The sequence below is a fragment of the Syngnathus floridae genome, chromosome 15, assembly GCF_059516105.1.
Source record: "Syngnathus floridae isolate MCC-2025c chromosome 15, RoL_Sflo_1.0, whole genome shotgun sequence".
In the NCBI taxonomy this organism is placed as follows: Eukaryota; Metazoa; Chordata; class Actinopteri; order Syngnathiformes; family Syngnathidae; genus Syngnathus; species Syngnathus floridae.
Genome location: NC_142427.1, coordinates 8145318 through 8160631, shown reverse-complemented (window position 1 = coordinate 8160631; position 15314 = coordinate 8145318). Strand labels below are relative to the sequence as shown.

General features: G+C 43.2%; 1 protein-coding gene across 16 annotated transcripts in view; it reads right to left on the bottom strand.

Moving 5' to 3' along the window:
* Positions 1-15314, bottom strand: part of auts2a (activator of transcription and developmental regulator AUTS2 a) — a 169310-nt gene that overhangs the window by 14447 nt on the left and 139549 nt on the right. For all 16 annotated transcript variants that reach the window (XM_088397868.1, XM_088397872.1, XM_088397873.1 and 13 more), the window contains one exon: positions 7446-7494. In XM_088397868.1, coding sequence (XP_088253994.1) covers positions 7446-7494 — 49 coding nt within the window. The remainder of the gene's footprint in view (positions 1-7445; positions 7495-15314) is intronic.

The following is a 15314-nucleotide window of genomic DNA, read 5'->3' as shown; positions in this document are numbered from 1 at the left end:
GTGCAGGGCTGTCATCTGCCAATGATGTCCTCCCGTGCTCCATGCAGTCAGAAGGTTGAACCACATCGACCACTTGGGCCAGAGGACGGTTAATTCCGCAGCTGTTTCCTTTCAAGGGAGGTTCAGTTACCAAATTTTCTGCTCTTTTCAGTCTCCGATTGCAGTAAAGGGTGTCGAGACACCGTTAATCTCGCGTGTTGAATGTCGAAAATGCCTCCTTTTATTTTTTTATCCCCCCCCCCAGCTCCTTCCTGCCTCTCGTGAGCCATCAAGCAGAGTGAGTGTAACTGGCTTGCAGCAATCCGTTGAGTGACAGCTTGAGCTGACATGCTGACACCGCCGTGATTTCGCCGGGGAGAAAAGCATTTGGAAAGCTGGAAAGAGAGAAATGTATCCCCAGAGAGTCATCAGTCTCAGACTTCTTTCACTGGCTTTCAAATGGAGCCAACTGGTTTTACACATCTACAGCAGCTCGCGAGGATTAGATTTACCGACTGTGTCGATTGGAAGGGCAACTCATAGCCGAGTGCTAATAGCATGACAGCGAGTATCGAATATCCAAAGATCTAGCAAAGTATCCATTTACATGTAGCCTTTTCACTTCTTAAGTCTTCAGAAGCAGCAGTGTTTTTTTGTGCATGTGTTTGTGAGCATGTCAAGTGCTGTCCCATTACCCCTTAGCTCAGGTTTCATCGTCGTTGGATTAGCAAGACACACTGAGAAGAAACTTTAAAGACCTTTCCAAGTCCTCCCTCCAAGATCATTTTCGAGGCCACCACATCAACGTGCTTTCCAAAATAACACCTCAAATTAGCCGCTGGCGGGCCCGAGCGTGACGATTCGTGGCTTTGGGGCGGCCGTATTACTTTTTGAAAGCGGGGGTGAAGCTGGTTGGGATCGGAGTTGTTTATTTGAACTGCCCCTGCCATCTAAACAGTCAGCTGCCTTCCTTGCTTTCTTGTCAAGCCTCGGAGATTAAGTGAGGATTGTGGAATTGCGGGGAGAACACAACTCGATATCCCCCTTTGGGCAGCGGCTGGTCGAGGTTTAGGTTACTGGAACAATGCAGCCTCTGTGCAATGCCTCGTATCCACGGAGAACACGGGGCTCAGACAAGCTGGCTAGAGTCAGACACGGATGGCTAGAGGATTCGTACATCACAAAAAGCCACACGGCGTACTGACTGAGCAGAGTTTAGGGAAAAGGCTTCCAAACGTGGCTTTCCGGATTAAATACTCCAGCACCCCCCCCTCAGTCTCAATATGCTGACGGCTCCACAAAACATACAGCGTGTAAAGACACGACTGACTGTTTGCTTTTGGCTTGAAAGGCCTGCAAATGCAATCCCTTCTGTTTTTTTTTTAAATTTTTTTTCTACAAGTGTTTACAGTCAAGCCCGACAGTTGACGGCGAAACCCTGAAATGAAATAGCTCCCACCAGGAGCGGAATAATCTCTAGCAGATGGTGACAGCCCGACGGACATTGATGAGTTTGGGCAGGGATAGAAAAAATGTGGCTTCACGCCAGAAAAGATGAAGTCAACGAAGGGAAGAGGAAAGAAAATCAACACTGTTGACTTAAAAGATGAAAATCTTTCAACATTTACTTTTATTATCACTCAACAATTTAAGCCTCACTCTCGCTTGAGATCACATCAAAAAACAGGAGGCAATGTTGCCCTATGGCCCTGGCAGCCGCTATCACAACTTCTAGCACTCCAGGTCTGCATGTAATAGTAGCCTGTGGAAATATAATAAAATGTGGGTTGAGGCAAATGAAAGCCAGACTGTGTGTGTGTGTGTGTACAGAGCAGAAACACATGCAAAGGATCTGTGAAGTCCTGCTAACAAACCATCATGCCGCTTCGTGGTTCTCTCTAATCCGCCCTGCGGCTCATCAGAGCTTTATTTCTGTCCTGCATATTTATGAGAACCACAGAGTGCACGAGGAGAGGAGTGTGGGAGGGGCGGGCGAGAAAAGATAACCCCTTCTCTTGTGGGAGCAATTAAATCCTTGCTTTCATCAATCCCGATCAGAGCCCTTGTGCTCTTTTCTCTTTCAGCTTCTTTGTCTCTCTAAAAGGGGATGTTTACACTTTTGCTTCCACTGCGCTGACCCTCTTCTGGGTAGCTGACAGGAAAACAAAAAAAATATCTTCTTTTATAGATTTACAAACTCCAAGATACCACTTGAGTATCCTTTTCATGGACTATTGGGGATTATAATGAATGTTTATGTTCAACACTCAATAGCATAGCATCTCTCCGTTCTGACAACTAGAAATTTGCATAATGCAAATATGTAAATCTTATTGTTGATAAGTGACAGCTAGTGAGAACAAAAGGAAAGTAGTACTCGGCCTCCACCGACAGAAGCAAAGTCGGCGACTCTTAACATTGAGAATGTAATATTCGTCATTTTTTCCTCTTCGTATCATGAGGGAACAGCACTCACTTTTTTAAAAAAACAGGGAGACAGTAAGTGGTAAATGGCTGGAGGCTGAAGACCTTGACGAGGGGATAAAGCCAACCACGGAGACACATGACAGATTAGGACTGATCATTGGAGACCACAAGTCCTACTGTTATGCATGCACACACTAATGTGCATACGCGTGCGAGCCACCATGAGGCCTCATTAAGGAGGTCTGCTCTCTTTCCCGCTTTGGCAATGTCACCTCTGCCGCAGGGACTTAAGACTGACACAGGCATAATTGGCCTGAACACACCAACAACGAGCCCAGGGAATGCCTGCTTCTTGATAAGTGGTGTGTGTGTGTAGTGTTCTGACCCTGTTAATGCGGCACAGTTGGCAGGAGAGTGGCTGATGTCGCATTGGATCAATGGTCACTGGTGACGCTGATGGGGACGATTTCTCTTGGGATGAAGGGAGACGTACTTTCCATTCTGACAATTCCGTAGCTTTTGTTCCATCTCACACTGTGCATCTCCATCACCCCCACTGTGACTATAAAGTGCCTCGAAATGTCACAATAGCATGTATGGACATTTTGAATGTGCCTGACACTGCATTAGGAACACCTACAGACTCTTATAAAAAAAACATTCTGCATCATTCTGATGCATGTACCGTATTTTCCGGACTATAAGGCGCACCGGACTGTAAGGCGCACCTTCAATGAATGGCCCATTTTAAAACTTTGTCTATATAAGGCGCACCGGACTATAAGGCACACCATTAATGCATCATGTCAGATTTTTAATCCAAATCAAATCGTTCTCCATTTTATCTTTTTTATTTCAACTTCAGATGCAACAAATTACTTTATAATCACAAAATAATGATCCATAGTCTTTTTGATTTATGATTCATAGTCTTCAGCGGGCCACTTATGATTGATTTCATGACACAATGCTTCGGGCCAGTTTAAATTTAGGAATTTGGTCCATATATAAGGCGCTCCGGACTATAAGGCGCACTGTCAGCCTTTGAGAAAAGTTTTTAGGTGCGCCTTATAGTCCAGAAAATACGTTAGTTAAATAATATTAGAAATGTCTCTCTGTGTCTGCAAATTACAACCATAACGATAAATTATTACTTTAGTGTCAATAAAAAGTAAACTTTAAGATCATTATCATGCTCATGTACCTAATAAAGTGACCATTGAGTGTATGCAACACAATGTAACACTCACAGCACAAAAGTCAATGCTATATACTATTTTTCCCCAAATTCAACAGTAAAAATGATTCTCAAATGGACACACAGTAGCTAAATATATACAAAAATAAAAACGGCAAACTATCTTGAAAAACAAATTTGTCCTTGTATGTCCACTTGCTGCCCATTCTAGTCCAACTAGTAAGCAAACAAGACGTGGTAGGGGGGAAACATAAATGCCTTTGACTTTGATCTCTGGAGAGCAGCCCATTTAAATATTTGTGACCTTTAATTTTGGCCTGATGGAATCCAGGTTCTTTGGGTTTACCGTAGCATGTCGGAAACAGAGAGTGTTTACACAGACTCCCCCCTCCGGAGCTCTCCTGGTGCTGAAATAAATGCATTAAGATGGATGGATGGATTTAGTTAGGCTCTAACCTCTGGGCTTGACGAACACCCTCTCAATGACCTCTTTGTACTGCTGCCAAAGGCAACATGCCAAGACCAACAGAGCCCGTGTCTACATCTCGTCTAAACAGAATCTTCTGTCAACAAGTTTCAGTCAAGTAGGCAACAAGTAGACCCTCCAGTGTTAAATTTAGTCCATGCCCGAACAGAGTGGCCATGTTGGAAATTTGTTGCTTTAGATGCCTCAATTATCAACATAATAGTTTTGCTTTCTTTGGTTATCTCCAGTGAGCTCTGATGTTCTGATTTCCTTTTTGACCCAGAAGCAATCATCTGAATTTATTGCATTATGTGATTTTTTTTTTAACCTCTGTGACATCGATCGTATCCATCGTTTTCATTGAGGATCATTTTAAAAGTGGTAAAAGTGCTTTGGAACACAATTGAATTTCCGATCCAGTCGCGAACGCAGGAATGCTTTGTTGCGACTGTTATGGATGGAAGACGTAGGGGGGCGGTGACCTCCTGGTGACCTCCCTGCTCCAGGCAGAGGGAAAAGATATTGTCCTTGACTGCAGCCATCCCTCAGAAGGCCCAAAAGGCAAATGGTAGCCGGGTCATCTTTCCACTGCACATCAGGTCAAGTTCCACAATCTGCACTGATTTCTTGACTCCCACACCGCACAGACGTCGGAGGTCAGCGTGGGGTCAGTGAATGGGGGAGGGGGCGAGGCAGTAAAGCCACACTGGGGCTGTGAAAGGCCAACTTTTCTTTCCAGTCAAGTGAACGGCATGTAGGTGATTTGCAATGTGATTGCTGCTCTCTATATCACTTGAGATTACAGCAGGTGGCTGCCCGGCCGGGCATGAAGTACGCACAACTCCATCAACCACCTCCCTCTCATGAAACAGAGAGAATGACGAGGAGAGAGACACACAAACCTCCCACACACACAACTAATACACTCACAGGCCATTTTGCAGCCTGCAGAGCTCTCCATGACAATCCAGGGAGCTCTTCAGCTCTGATATCCATCATATAAGCTTACCCCTGCTTTTTTTTTTTTTTTTTTTTTAAACAATGCCATCAGCGCCGCAAATTACACCTTCCACATCGCACATTACTTTCGCCCCTAGTGACAGAAGCACTCAAGCCCGACACACTTCACTGATGGCACTCTTCACGCTGGTAGCGACGCTCGCTTCATTTTCACATTAACTCCAGTAAAGCGCTGTGAAATCAGTGTTGTGTTGTAGGTGGGGATGTGAGGGGGGGTCACAACATCATGTGTATGCTGCACTGAACTCATTTTTGGAAGAAAGACCTCAAGGGACTAGGGCTGGCACAAAAAAAGACATCTTTGTAACTTTAAACTGAAATTGCATGATGATGAAATAATTATGTGGTTTGTGCAGCAAATAATGATTCTTGGAGCGACACTGTAAACACTTGTTGTAAGGGCTGAGCAATTCCAACAACTCTAAATGATGTTAATTTATGGAAAGTTATGCAGAAATGAAATGCCAATTGTAAAATTGCTAGTTAATATACAACTTTAATGGTGTTGGGGAAAATTGTGGCATCTTCTACCTCAACCTACCTTTAATATTTTAGAAACAGTTCTTAGTATAAGACATACAGTTCTTAAAAAAAAAGCCTGATGGATCAGGTGTATCAAATTCACTATTGCAGCTTCTGGGAAAGCTCTTAAATTGTTTCATGGATCTGTCAGCGGGTTTTTGTGGTCACAGGCTGTGCTCTTATGTCATCTCCGCTATCTGTACAACACAGCGTGTCAATCCCTGGATAGTGGTCCCGGGAGGATACCAACATCCTTGAAAACGATTTTTTTTTTTTTCTTTCCCTGACCGAAGATAAATGCCTCACAGAGTTAAAGTATCAGGTGAGCATGCAAGAAGACACCTGCAGAGACATTGACAGCCGAGCTAATTAGAGCTTACGTTTAATGACTCTTAGTTAATGAAATCCCTTCCTGGGTAAAATGAAGCGAGAGTGATTAGGATGGTGGGGGAGAGAGTGAGGTGTCGCAAAGTTTTTTTTTTCTTTAGTCTGCATGGAAAAAAAACCCATCTGATGCTTTGATGAGGGATAAAGTCTAAAACACTTGAGGATAGCGTTTGCCGGGATTTTTTTATTATTATATTAAAATGACACATTCAAGTACGGGTGAGATCTTAATGTTTGTGGACATTTTGATTTTTTCAAAATCTTGTATTAAACATCATCAGCAGCCTCAATGAATGACTTGCTACCCAAACACATTTGTTGTCTCACTAATCAACCGCAAACTAATATTTTTCCATCAGAATTAGTTATTTATTTATGCTATGATTTAGTCGATCCTTTAGATTGATGGTAATCCCCTCCAACAAAAAAACCCTTTTAATTCCAACACCATAAAAATACCAACGGTCCGCTCTCTCTTCTCTTTGCACCTGGATTCTTTTACTCGCCTCTTGCAAGAGGCGTTAACATATGGCGAGGGAGGGCTGGTATTGATGAAAAGGGCACGTTTAAATGGAAATAAGGGCCAAGAGAGTGGGCAAACAGAAAATACGCAGACTTTTTCTACTGTTTCCCCTGGTCAGGTCCTTTCATGGAAAGGGAAAGAGGGTGGCCCTCTGTTGATTTAAGCTGCACAAAGGAAGCCTTAATCCTTTCAAGGGAACCAAATCAGTCTATAGAGAAGCAGGTTCAAAAGGAAGCCTCCCTGTCAAGGCCATTGAGATCCCCCCCTTTACCCTCCCCAATGAATACCACAAATCAAGCCCTGGAGGGAATCAAAGGCCAGAATGTGGGAAATGTGTTTGTGCTGAGGAGAATAAGGTAATAGGGGCTGCTACGAGGACGCATAAGCAGCGACCGTCCCGGTTTCTTCCACGGCCCTAAAGGGATCACGACCCTCGTATTGAAGCATCCCCTCAAGCTCTGCCCCTCCCCTATCTCACCACATTAAACAGGAATGTCCATTCAGGAGGAGAGGCCTCCATTAGCCCTGAGCCAGAGAAAATGAGTCTGCTTTTAACAGCAAATTAGTGACTTGATAATGAGGTCACATGTGGTGTTAGCACACCCAGGCCATAAATAGAAGTCTTTCCCGCCCTTGTTTTATTCCCTGAGAACATCTTTCTCGACTAACCCGGCACACAGCTTAGCACATTTGCCATAACCTTGCAAGGGGCTTGCTCAGTCGCATTGCAACAAATGACATCGTGCATATGCAAAAACCTACAAGAGGCAGAATATTTGTGTGCAACTAGTTTATGTACTATTGCATTATGATTACAACCATGCAGTTGTTGCTATGCTGGCAAAATGCAATGCCCCCCCCCAAAAAAAAATACACCCACACACCCTTTAGCACAATATTAAAATCAATTAAAAGGCACCTACCTTTAAGTGCTGCTGTGCTGAAAAATTTCTCTGAGCTGGCATCAGAAACCTAGGGAAAAACAACAGAAAGCATATTTAATCATCTGAGATTTCTACAAATTGCTATTCTTATTAAAAAAAAAGGCACACAGAGTACATGTTACATGTCATGTACAGTAATTTCTTCATTGGAACATCCCCATTGCTGTAATTAATAATTAGAAAAAGCTAAATATTTCTGAATACTGCATTAAGGTAAAAAGTGTCCCAACTTTGCCGTGCCAAAATGATCATACAGGTACAAACAACGTCAAAAAAATCCAGTATTCGATGATGGTTTCAAACAGCACTTTGTTTTTAACCACTTGGGGGCACTGTTGCTCCGCGACTCGACTGCCAAACGCCGCCGAGGCGCAGCACTGACGGCATCTTTTCACTCCAAATATAATATACGGGTTTGGGATTTGAAGATAGATAATATATGAAAGGATATTGTAAACACCGTGCCGAAGATTTATTAATGTGTCAACTGCAGTTTTTCAGAGTAAAACATTATTTTAGTTTAAAGCGCCTGCTGGATTTGGTCAAGGACGCTGAAGAACCAGGACAACACCCGATTAAAAGCCGCACATACAATATAGACATATGTATCCAATTCGTCAAAAATATAAACTCACTTATTAGTAAACATATAAAGCCATGCTCGTTATGTTGACAGGAGCATTTCGAGTAATTGTTTTCAGGAATGCGCAGGTTAGTATGCGCGTCTTCATTGAGTTCAACAGAAGAAAATGTGTAGACATTAAATAATTAAAATGCTATATGTTATCTTGCCATGAAATACATCTACTAGTCATTCGCAGACAATATAAAACCTGTCAATATTTATTCAAAATTACTAAAACAATAGTGCACCATCACACAAATGAAGCATGGAATAATTAGCGACCACCGTACCTTGAATGTGACAATGAAAACAAGTACTTTTGCTAAATGTACCCCTCGTTTCACATTCTGGGTGTTTTTTAAAAAACTGTATAATCCACACAACCGGCGACGAAGTCTATTCCGACTGCATCGAGGACAGCCATGAAGCAGAAGCTGACGAAGGAGGAGAACGATTCCCAAAAAAGCCGATCAGCGACTGCGCCTTTTGGACAAAGGGAACCATGTGTCGCGGTGCCTTGAGCTTCTTTCTACAGCGCACGACGAGAGGGAGAAACAAGATCCCTTTAGTCGATTAATGTGTTGTTTTTCCCCCCTCACTTATATTCTCCGGAATATCCAAAAGAGGTAAAGAACAGGATCCAGAGGATTTGTGCGACAGAAGCAATCCAACGAGGCGCGCAAGGAAAAGAGGCGCTCAAAGAGTGAGCTCGGATTCACAAGCTTATTTTCTCGCTGTGTTCAGCTTTGCAGAAGGTGTCCGTCGTGGATTTCGTGGTCAATGCACACATCTCTCCGAACCCGATCCAACGCAAGCACACAAACTCTCATTCATCCGGCGACTGCCTGAGAGCTGCTGCTGCTCCTGCTCCTGCTGCTGTTGTTGCTGTTGGCGTTGCTTTCACGGTCGCTCGGGTCCACCCACTTCCTGATCTAGAGGAGCTTGCTTCATTGCATCACGTCTTTACCTTTTGCGTAAAATGGCGCGCACAAATGAGATAAAACTAGTGCACGGCTTGACTGCAAGGAAGAGATCTGAGCAAGTGGGGAGAGACAAAAACCAAGACGAGAGAAAGATGCTTTCTTCCACCGGGTGAGATGATGTCAGACACTAATGAATTCCCCAGAAGGGTGCTGCTGCTTCCACGAGGGGGAAGAAAAACAAAATGCTCCTTCATGACCAGCGTGGACCTCTATACAGCCCCACAGGCCATGTCTAGCTTCCACCTGGATCAACTCCCACTACACAAACCATGAGGGAGGTCAACTGTTAATATAAAAAGCACTTAAGGTCATTCGGTCTTCAATGTGAGCTTTGAGCGGCTCTCTGTGCCCACCCTGACAAGGCTTACACTATAACCTCACAAGCTGCTACTTAACTCAACTACAGAGTCTATAATTATGTGATAACTTTATAGAACCCTAAAGGGATTTAAAAGGGAAAAAAAAAATATTTGCTCAGGGTCAACTTTGGAACAGAGCTATGCCAGAGGTGGCAGAGCTCAGCAGTTGGCCATAAGGGGCCCACTTTAGCTATGTTTCCAGAAAAGCAGTTTGATTTAGTTTGGTATGCAGGTTCAAGACTCCCCTCCCTAAATCTCCATTGGTCATGGCAAACTGTTTAGAGGAACCATGCAGGTGTTTTGACTCACTTGCAGAAAGCAGTGTTGAAAGCAATCACGAGCATCTGTTCAAACATTCTTAACGTACCGTATTTTCCGGACTATAAGGCGCACCTAAAAACTTAAAATTCCTAAATTTAAACTGGCCCGAAGCATTGTGTCATGAAATCAATCATAAGTGGCCCGCTGTAGACTATGAATCATCAATCCAAAAGACTATGGATCATTATTTTGTGATTATAAAGTAATTAGTTGCGTCTGAAGTTGAAATAAAAAAGATCAAATGGAGAATGATTTGATTTGGATTAAAAATCTGACATGATGCATTAATGGTACACCTTATATAAGGACAAAGTTTTGAAATGGGCCATTCATTGAAGGTGCGCCTTTTAGTCTGGAAAATACGGTAATCATAACGTGAACAGTAAGGACACTTTTCCTTGTTTAAATCCCAAACAAAAGCTGGACATTCCAACGTAAGCCTATTAATGGTGCAAACCCTTGCACCAAAAGCTTGTCTAATGAGTATTAACCCACAGGCAGGGAGGTCAATGAATGGACAATAGAGTCACACTGCAGTCTGCTAACTCAGCTTTGGCAACAACACAGCAATACTGAATTTTGCTCATAAGTGAGATGCTATTCCATCCCCTTGCTAACACAAAACGCTGGCTGGAACTGGCCTTATGAACATGAAGTCATGGGAAATGGGCTTAACACGGCCCAGCCAACCAAATCCTGAAACAGTGGAGGCAACACATTTCTCGAAAATTGCAGTCAGCTGCTCGGGCTTTACTGTATGGATATGCGCTCTCATGATGACAGAACAAAGAACGTTAAGTACCATTCAGAGGCAGTAAAGTTTGGCCTCAGCTGGCTAGTTAAAAGCGACTTGGTTTAAGATTTGGAGGAGAGATGCTGTTCATAAAGGAACTCGGAGAACCTCTTGCTTGCGTGATTGTGTGTTGATTAAATTATTGCATCAACAGATGATTGTGTACTGTACATCTCGTTTTGGAGATGTAGGTCATAGTAATATTTGGCTGAACATGCACAAATAATCCAAATTGCTTAGGATGGAAAAAGATGGTGACCAAGAATCACGATTTGCCTTCAAGCACATAACATGGATGGTTGGCAAATATGTATTTACATAACTTCAACAGCCAGAAAAAAAAAGGTCCGGCCAGCAACAGCAGCGGCTATGAATGAACTGCTGTTCTTTATTTGAAACGCTTATAAGATTTGAGTGCAACCACCAGTCTGTGATTACAGCCACACCACTGCCAAACAATCAGCGTTCAGATTTCCCGATTATTTTTAATTCCGATGAAATCCTGAAAAAGATCAGCCCATTATCGACTTCATTCCATTGGAAAAATCATTTGCACATCAAACACAATGTCTTGATAGATTCAATTCGTCTCAATGATTATTGTGAGATCACATGCCTTCCGCATCAACTCATATTTTATTCCATTTTTTATCTGTGGAAGCTTGTTGATCTTCTCCCTCGCAAACAACCGAGGTTCAGTTTTACAAAAACACTGTCCTAGATTACAATCACAGGGGAAAGATTTATGCCATTACATTAAATACACCCTGGTTTGAAATAAATGTCACATGGCACTACACGCAATCTCACGTTAAAGTTCTTATTGCATTCGTGTGGTCATGCGACACTGCCACTGCTATACAGCCACCAATTGTTCAACATTAGTAGAATCTACGCGATTAGCAATAATGTGTTTTGAATAATCTCAGAAAAATCGATTAAGCGCATAAAGCAGCTAATGCTATCAGCTAACGGCTAATCTATGCGTTCAGCAGAACTCCATGTGCACACACAAAGTATTGTTGTTTAATCAACACTAAATTATAGGTTAACATTAGCGTGACTATCGAAAAATAAATTATATATGTATTCACATGCAGATTCTTCGAGTCCATCCTCGTGATAATTTCCTATAATTGATGACTGTGTTGCTATTTTTTTCCCAAATTCTTTTTTATTGTGATTTTATAGAAGCATATCTCGCCAAGCCTTGCGCAAGGTTGTCAACGACAACTAGCTCTAATCTCTACCCCCTCCCGACAAGCGGCACTGACAGGCCCTTTCTTCCCGATTCCTCAGACACACAGCCAGACATAAATTAATCTGTCACTCACTGCTATTATTAATGTGAGGAGGACACACAGCTGTGCAAGCAAACACACACGCGTACACAAAGAGACAAGTACATCCAGCCTTCAGAAACAAACTGGGACACCAAGGCATGCCAATAGTTGGGGGGAAAAAATGCAGGAAAAGCTGACGTCTTGTTTATCCAACTTTCTTAATAAAATATTCTGACATGGGAATGTAAAAACTCTTTTTTTAAGTCTGTTATGAACTATCAGACTGACTTATTTTTTTATTATTAATCATAAATTGTCTCAGCTTAATCACCTCAATTTCTTCAACCTTTGTGTGTATCGAGAAAAAAAAAAGATCCGAGACTCACATTATGAGTCAGCCAGGGAAGTGGGGGGGAACTATTTCTTCCGCTTGTTAAAAGCCTTTAGAGACTGTTATCTGCTTATCTGTTCGTGGTCTCTGAAAGCAAGCCAGTGCTGTGGGGGTTTAAGATAAATACCCTGATCAATGGCCGACATTATCTGAATCTGGGAGGCAATAATCAGATCCAGTTGACATTGTGGCTGCAGAAAGAGCTCGCCTGTCAGCGGAAACACTGACCGTCAGTGTAATGTCGCTGCCATGGGACTCGCTTTGGAAAAACAACATGGACAAGAAAATTGGTTTAACCTTCCCCTTCGCCAAGGCTTTTGCCTCCATCCCATGCACGCCGCCTTGTCGCAACAAAAATGGGAGACCCTTTTGCTTAAATTACAGGCATTGCTGCGGAATGTAGGCAATGGGCCGGGATGTCGTCGATAATTTCAGACCAGTCAGTCATTGACTCGGCTTTCAAGTCGCCTCAAAACACACAGCAGCATCTTGCATAGTCGGCAGGATTTTCACTTCATGCTATTATAATGACAGACGGGGGGAAAATCGAAAGCAATATTATTTCAAAGGGCACATCACCATCTTTATAACTATAAGGCAGCATGTACATATGTTTTAGCGATACATTTCAGTTTAGATTACCGTGGTACGGCACAAAGCTATAAATCTGAATTAAAATTCAGGCTGCGTAGGCAGGATTGTGACACAACATGACATTATGCGAACAGAACAACAGTGTGCATTCAGAAAACAAATTATGAAATGACTTAAACAATAAAAACAAAAATCCCAACATTTTTTATTCCTTCCTTCCCTATGACCCCAGTTTGCCCCTTGCATTGTAATCTTACTCAGAAAAAAAACATTGTGCAGTTGATGAAAACCCCCAAGGCACTTTTCCTTCTCTAATCTGGGCGGCGTTCTATCTTCGGGGTCCCCGCACAAATCTAACCATCATTCAAAAACCGTTATACTGGGAACCCCCCCTTACCTTCACCCCATGGGGCTTCCTTTTAATACCAACTAAGAGCAACTGTGCTGGCAGGGATATTATTTTCCCTTTTTGTTTCTTTTCTCTCCGAGGCGCAAAGGGAGCGAGAGGACGAGGGAAGGCAGCACGATAAAGGAGCAGGAACCAGAAGGCTAGAGAGCAGAGAAGAAAACAACACAGGAGGAGACAGAGGAGAGTGAGACGGGAACGACAAGAAAGCAAAGAGGGAGGTAGCGGGGAAGAGAAAACCTGCTGTGTCTTTGAAAAAGGACTGACTGCAGGAAAGCACTGAGGAAATCACCACTGAGACCTTCTATTAAAACTAGTCTGACCCCCTACAGACCCCCTGAGCAACACCCGGCTGGAGCGGTACAGGCATAGGGATTAGGCCTCTGAATCGCTGTCAAGACCATTCTGTCAGGCATCAGAAGAGACAGCCCTTGTCCTCCCACGGCACCCCCCCTCGCCCTAACTCCACTCACACTTGCCTCGCTACACTCAACAACTCCAGAGAGGGGCCTCATGATAGTCCCTCGAGGGGGGACACATGATGGGCTGTGGACATGGAAAGCCAGCAGGGAGGTCTATGAGCCCTCCCCCAAGCTTCCCTCTTTTCTCTTTATGTACACCCTCCTTATATCACATCACACCCCCGCTGCTCATTGAGGGGTATCTAATTGTATTATGCAGGGCTTGAGTAAAATCATATCATTCTTCTGCCAACAGTAAACTCCCCGTGAGGGCTGACAGATGCAGTATGCTTAGGATAAATGGGATCACACATCTCAGATAATAAACGAGGTGATTCGAAAGGAAACTAGATTTTCCAGAATAGGTACGAGAAGCCTAATCAGTCAAGGTTTAGAGCTAACTTTCATTTGTAAGCACAACAAAACAAAAAATATTCTTTCAAAAAAGCAATAAACTATATTGATAGTCATGAAACATGATTTCAGATTTCTACAAATAGTAATTAGAAGCTTGGAACGATACACACCAATAGCCAGCAATATGGCCACCCCTGGCCACCGTGTAGCTCCGCCCCTGGATATAAGCGGTTAAAGCAATTTTAAGTGAATGGAAAAGCTTTGTGGATGAAAATTTTCAGTCAACCAATTCAGACAGTGTTTTATTTTTTTACTAGCTCATATACAGAAGTGTTAATCCCTTTTAACCAGATGTCTACAAACAACAGTAAACAGAAAACACTTCACTTGATTTTTCTGTGTATGTGTGAAGATCGTGGCTGTGGAAGCAAATGTGTGTGAGCATTTATGAGATAGGGGCTTATGTGACAAGAGCGTTTTTAACGTGTCAAAGTGCACCGAGTTCTTACTTGAATATCTTTTCGTGGCCTAACCCCCCGCCCCGCACTTGTGCTGCTCATCTTTCCCTGTCTGAAACACGAGATCACAGGAGAGCATTTGGGCAACGGTGCAAACCGCTTTCCGAGCGAACATCTGGAGACGGGAAAAATGTAATCGGTGAATTCCCTATTTTCCCCTGGTGACGGTAAAGTGAGCCGATGATTTGTGACCTACATGTGAAGCTGGTTGTGGGTCTATGACTGGACTGCAGGGGGTCTATCTGTTGACAAGAGTGAGAGGCCTCATCTGCTTTGAAGCCCCGTATATTTAAATATTTCATGACTGCCTCGACTCCAGACCCCTTTTATCTGATTTGCACTCTGGCTTGTGGCTGTCTTTCATTAACAGCACAGCACGAGGAGTTAGTGTCTATCTAATGTCGCCATCATCCAGGCACATCTGAAAGAAACACATCCCCCCGTACCCGAGCCCTGTTGGCACTCGGCGTATCTCTAAGACGATCTCATTAAACGCTCGTAACAATTACAACAATTACAGATAAGCCTAAGCGTGTCAAAGCTCAACATGATGTTTACGATGATTAGCATGCAGCGTTATCAGCGGGGATGGTAATCACCAATCGTGCCTGATGCTTCACAAGATCTCTGATCTCTTTATCCGTCACAATCGATATAAGGCCATCTGAAGACAAACCTGCGGGAAGTTGTCATGTTTAGACTGCAGCTCACACAGCCTAGCTTCAGTGAAGCTTAGCTTGGAATGTAATATCGCAAA